The 6,206-nt window shown below is 33.5% G+C and overlaps 1 protein-coding gene across 1 annotated transcript; it reads right to left on the bottom strand.

The window, feature by feature from the left end:
* Positions 1-1,111: 1,111 nt before the first annotated feature.
* On the bottom strand, positions 1,112-4,809 carry LOC145609206 (calcium-dependent protein kinase 20-like). Its single transcript, XM_081664749.1, has 7 exons — positions 3,770-4,809; positions 2,911-3,178; positions 2,661-2,813; positions 2,415-2,530; positions 2,131-2,298; positions 1,685-1,915; positions 1,112-1,579 (listed from the first exon to the last, which is right to left on the bottom strand). Exons 1-7 carry the CDS (start codon positions 4,265-4,267, stop codon positions 1,424-1,426), a joined length of 1,590 nt encoding a protein of 529 aa, XP_081520875.1. The 5' UTR covers positions 4,268-4,809; the 3' UTR covers positions 1,112-1,423.
* Positions 4,810-6,206: the final 1,397 nt, after the last annotated feature.

Here is a 6,206-nt window from a genome sequence, read left to right on the forward strand (position 1 = left end):
CAAAGAAACAAGATGTTAGTGAGATGGATACAGGAGTACTCACACAACAACTAGGTGTAAAGCAGTTCTTCACATTCTTTTTACTATGCTTTTTTTGACAAAAATCATGAAGATGCATCCATACTCAATGTAGTGAAAAGGTTTACTTATAAAGTTATAATATAGAGGTCCTTTAAATTGCTAGAATTGCATTTAAGCATGCTTGACTGTCACAGTTAAGTTGTACATAAAAGTTGCTACTGTATATCGAATTGCAGTCAAGTAGTCACCAAAAGTTAAATTCCTTTCTTAGGCTTGGTAGTCATCAACAAAGTTTCATGAATAAGTGATACCAAAGATCGCCACATACTTTGATTACCTCGTTAAGTACTAATTTTATAAGACACCTTAAGGATGCAATTACATCGAAAAAGAGACTATTTCTCTACTTAAGAATCAACACACCTCAAATCCACATTAGTCGTAGTCTAAAAAGCTCCATAATAAAATAAAATAAAACTTTTTTATTTTTAAAGAAATGTCAACTTTATTGTACAGTTGGATGTAAATGCCTAAAAATATACAAGTGTAATTATAATAAAGAAGCCAACCTTGAAGCGTACTCACAAAAGAGAAAAGTTGGGATGACTTACAAGTTACAAAAGCTCAAGTGGAGTCCTATCCCTAAACCATTAGTCAAAAAGAGTAACCCTCCAAAGTCTAAACTTGAACAGATCATTATAATAGATTATCAATCCCATATTTATTCTACTCTAATGTGCTACAATTTACATGTGCACCATAATTGAAACTCAACAATATAATAAACAAGTAATGCAATATGATTAATATATAGCGGTATCGCCAATGGCGAGCCAACACGTTTATATTACAATTTCAACATATCTTTGTCAATTTCATAATTCCAACTGCACAATGCCAGATCTTGTGTGTGCTGTTGAAGATTTCCTGTTGCTTCATCAAATCTATTTAAACAAAATGAAATAATTGACATTTCTATATAACTAGAACATCTACACAAGTATGGGACAATAAATATCATTTAACCTGTAAAAATCAGGATTATGAATTTATGCTTTGTGATTTTTGAGAAATTACATGTATTTACTGATTTACACCAAAAAAAATGGAGATTTTTTTCGAATTTGCATGTATAACACTTTCAGCACAATCTCCTCCCTCCCCCCTTACAAGAAAAATGAGGAAAAGAAGAAGAAAAACGCTCACTCGATATTCTCTTCCACAAAAAATTGAGAACACCAAAACATATATTTTGTATGTCAGGCACGCCCTATGCTTCATAAGGGCTTATCGCGATCTTCCAAAAACAGAGGGGATCTCAATTCATGAAAGCAAAACAACACTAACAAGAATGAAAGAGCTTGAAGAAAACCAAAAGCTCTTCTAATAATCACACCAAGGGTTATCTTCCCTCATTAGCCGATTGTAATGAACCATCTTTAATTAACTTCAAGCTGAGATTATTAAATCGTTCTCGTGAATACTGTCTTGAGGCTTTCCTCCAATCTGTTCCAGCTTTCATCATTGCAGCAAACTCTTCATAACTTATTCGTCCATCCTACATTCATGACAGCAAAAGATTTAACCAATGATTCTTACTGATTAAGCATTTTAATATTCTTGCTGCTGTTTTCTACTAAAAAGATTGAACACAATCACAAACCTTATCTGTATCGACGTCTCTCATAATGGCATTTATAACTTCTTCGCTATTGTCATCAAGCTCGTCAGCTAGAGAATGCCTCAACTCCTCTATCTCGATATATCCGTTTTTATTCTGATCAAAAAATAAGAAGGCTTTCTGCAAATGCTCATCATTGCCCATTTTCCTTAGATGAACAGCTATTGCTACAAACTCTCCATAATTCAAGAATCCATCTTTATCTACATCACCCTGCATGATATGCATGATATTTGTCCAATGAGTATAACAATAACATGTAAATGATGCATAGAAATGGGAAATTTCAAATGTAATAGTTGTGACTGAAGTGTTGAGTCTAGAAATGCTTCTGATGTAAAATTTTAGAGGGACTAGAGAAATGTGTGCATGGTGCAAGGTTATTAATTAGGCCAAAAACTTTAAGCAAGAAGAATTACAGTACTTACAGCATCCATTAGAATGTGGAGATCCGCTTCTGAAATCTGATGACCAAGCTTATGCAATCCGGATTTTAATTCATCAATTCCAATTTTTCCTCTCTTCCCGGTGTCCATCAATGCGAATCCTTCCTTGATTCCAGCAACTTCCTCCACTGACAAATGCTCAGCAATAACCTGTAATTATTCAGAGTAATTTGATCAGTTAGTATATAAACAATTAAACAAATGTCTTAAGAAAGAATCTTGATCATATATGTGAAATGTCATGTTTCATTCAGTAGTAGCATTACCCTTAAAGCTCTTTTCTTGAGCTTATTCATCACAGAAAACTGTTTAAGTCTAGCTTTCACTGTTTCGCCCAAAGAAACATTAGGAGCCTTTTTGATGTTCTGCAACCAAGGATGATCTGCAACAAGAATTGCAAAGGTTTAGGTTATCACATTGATCTCAATTGAAAGATTTATATGTAGCTGATAAGTGCAAGGCATTAAGAAGAAACATGTTTTAGATGACTAAGAATGGATTTGAGACATTACCTAAAACTTGCTGAGCAGTAAGTCGGCGAGCAGGATCAGGGTCAAGCATCTTTTTCACAAGATCTTTTGCATTATCGGAAACTCTAGGCCAAGGATCTCTCTTGAAATCTAATACGGACCTAATAATTGCTTGTGCTACTCCTTGCTCAGTTTCTGGTGAACAACAAAATTCATACGAAAAAATTAGACAATTTCCTATAGTAGCAATAAGCTTGAAATAAGAAAATCGAGTATCGATTCTGTTTCCAACCTGCCCAAAAAGGTGGAACACCACATAGCAAAATGTAAAGGATAACTCCGGCACTCCAAATGTCTACTTCAGGGCCGTAATTCCTTTTAAGAACTTCAGGGGCCATATAGTACGGGCTCCCCACAATTTCGTTAAATCTTTCTCCGGGAGTGAAGAATACCGAGAGCCCAAAGTCAATTGCTTTCAGAGGGGCTGTTTCCTTCTTATTTCCGAAAAGGAAGTTCTCAGGTTTCAGGTCACGATGCATCACACCGTGCTTATGGCATGCCTGTATTATAATATCATAAACATATTAGAGTTGATAACAATTAGCCAAATTCAAGAGGTCAATCCACTTGATGATCAATAGATTATGCAGTATTAAATTACTACAAAACATCAAAACTTTCTCCCTTTCTATCTCACAGACTAATTAAACAAGAAGTCTTCAAAAACTCGATACACATGATGGTCAACTTTAATCAAGAAGTCCTCTATATTTTGGAAGTCTAATAATTCTAAACAAGGAGTCTTCAAACTAGATGATCTAGTGATCAAAACGCATTGATAAACAATTAAACATTATATAGATTGTACAAGCATCATAATTGTCAATTCATCAATATTAGCCATATATTTTTAACATCAAACATTCTTCATTTTTACTTGAATTTAAGTTCATCAAAAAGACAAAAACCATAATCAACATATGCAGCATGTCATTCTAAACCAAATTTGAAAAGTCTAAACTACCAATAAAAGATCAAATTCCTAGCTCAAACCCTCTCATTCACAAATACATAAAAGAAAGCATACAATATACCATGATCAAAATTCAAAAAACTATAGCATAAAATTCAAAGTTGCAACAAATTTTCACCTGAACAACTTCAACAATGGTTCTCATAACAATGGCAGCCGCCCTTTCAGTATAATGGCCCCTCGAAACGATTCGATCAAACAACTCGCCTCCCTCACACAATTCCATGACTAAATGGACAGCATAATCATCCTCATAAGTATCCTTAAGGGTCACAATATTAGGGTGTTTAGGCATATGCCTCATAATCTCAACTTCCCTCCTAACATCCTCAATATCAATTGCAGTTCTAAGCTTCTTTTTCGAAATCTTTTTACAAGCATAAACTTCAGCAGTTAATTTATCAGTACATAAATATGTTATACCAAATTCACCTCTACCAAGTTCTCTACCTAGTTCATAATTCTCCTCAATATTATTTCCTGTTGGTTCTTTCAAAACTACCAATTTTGAACCTCCATATTTATATTCAGTTGCAAATGGGTTTTCCCTCGTTTTTTTCCCTCTTTTTTTCTCAACTTCTTCACCCCCATTTGGCCTAATACAGCAATTCCCCATTTATGATCAACAAAATTAGAAATACCCAGAAAAATTCAACAATTTTGGGTCAAAATGATCCAACAAAAAACCCCAACTTAGGAAATCGAAAACCCAGAAAGATATGAATTCGAGCAATTGAAAAGGGTTTTGAATTTTAAGAAATTCCCGGCAAAATAATTTATATTGATTTTGAAGGGAAGCAAAGATAATTGAATGGAATAAAGATTAAAGAATATTTGTACAAGAAGAAATGTGGATCTCGAAATAACAACCTGGAATTCTTCCCCCCAATAAATAATCAAAAAAATTGTTGAAATTTAGATGAAAATACCCAGAAAAATTAATGTCTCTTTTTCTAGAAGAAAGAAAAATAAAAAGTCTGGAAATGAGGTAATGAAAATGTGGAAAACCTGTAAATGGGAAAATGGGGAATTTTATAGGAGGTTTGATTTGATAATTAGGACAGACAGGAAGAAGGTGGTTAGTAGGAGAGAGAAAGAAAGAAGAAATTTGGTTAAATAAAAAGGAAGAGAAGTCATCTGTAAAATGTGAGAAGTGGTCAGCACTCAACAGAGGTCAAACCCCTCCCAACGCCCTACCTCTCCGACCACCTCTTTTTCTCTAGATACTCTTTCTCCTCTTTATGAGGGGTAGCACTATTTTCATAAGGGCCAAGGGTAAAAATAGTCCCTTGACAAAATGGTAAAATTAACTTGTATCTGATTGGTGATTATGTACCTGGTATAGTTAACGAGCTAATCAAAATCGATACTAGGGATTCTTTAAGGGTGGGGATCCCCTTCACTTTTAATGTGTTTAACTTGTCAATGTTGGAATAAAATTAAATTGTAAGAGTTGTATAAAGAGTTGCATGTGAAAAAAAAAAAAAAAGTAATATTAATACTAGTACTTTGTAAAAGTTATTCAAAAATTTGAGAGTACACAATTTCATATGGATCTATTGTATTAGGAAGGTTCCACGATCCTGAGTTGCTCCGACTCATTAGTTGGCCACCTGTGCTCGTGAATGGTAGTTTTTGTTCTAGATTTTCAAATAGTGTTTGATTTTGTTCACAGTTCCACTTGTCAAAACTAAAATAAAATACATTAAAAACTTTACAAGTATATTGCTGAAATCTATATGTTTAATGATTTTTAGCTACTCTTTGGGCCTGTTCACATTTACTGAACTAAGCTGAACTGAATTGAACTGATTGGAGCTGAACTGAACTGAGCTGAAATGAATATTTTATGAGAGGGGGAAATTAGGAGCGGAACTGAATTGAACTGAATTGATTGGAGCTATACTGAACTGATTAGAACTGAACTGAACTGAACTGAAATTAAGTAAATGTAAAAAGGCCCTTTGTTGTAAAATGTGATAATACTTTTAAAGTATATGTAAAAGGGTCACTTATGCATCAACGACTTAGAGCAACTCTAATGGTTGTAGTTAGGGATTTGCTTGCAATTTTCAAAAGTCTCTAGCTACTAGCTTGACTAATTGAGAAAGTCAAGCTTATTTAATTAGCAAGCTAATAGCTAACCATTGGAGCACAAAAGCGCTATAAAGAAAGTTAGCTTGAAATTATATGTAGCATGACAAGCTAATTTAACAATTAACTTACTATTGAAGTTGTTCTTATAATGTAATTTTATGTTATTAAAAACTATGTTATTAATTTTGAATTACCTTTTTGGTATGTTTTTCGTTGCTAAAACTTAAAAAATAAAGACAAAAATCAGTAACTCCAACATAACTACTTAAAATTAGTCACTTCAAAACGTAAAAGGATCATTTGTGTATCGTGCACAATGTTGTTTAATGTGGAGAGAAACCAAGAAAATTGAGTACACAAGGAAAAATACTCACTAGTGAAAAATGGAAGTGAAAACTTTTCATTAAACCGGGTGTTCACTATTTTAGTGAAAATCAAAAGGAAGCGTGAGTTTGGTG

The sequence above is a fragment of the Chenopodium album genome, chromosome 23, assembly GCF_948465745.1.
Source record: "Chenopodium album chromosome 23, dcCheAlbu1.1, whole genome shotgun sequence".
NCBI lineage: Eukaryota > Viridiplantae > Streptophyta > Magnoliopsida > Caryophyllales > Amaranthaceae > Chenopodium > Chenopodium album.

Excerpts from the sequence above, each read along its gene's own strand:
- LOC145609206 (XM_081664749.1), bottom strand. The coding sequence starts at position 4,267 with ATGGGGAATTGCTGTATTAGGCCAAATGGGGGTGAAGAAGTTGAGAAA. Across the intron at positions 3,179-3,769 it reads CCATTGTTGAAGTTGTTCAG|GCATGCCATAAGCACGGTGT; the intron begins GTGAAAATTTGT and ends ATTATAATACAG. Across the intron at positions 1,580-1,684 it reads GAGACGTCGATACAGATAAG|GATGGACGAATAAGTTATGA; the intron begins GTTTGTGATTGT and ends TCATGAATGTAG.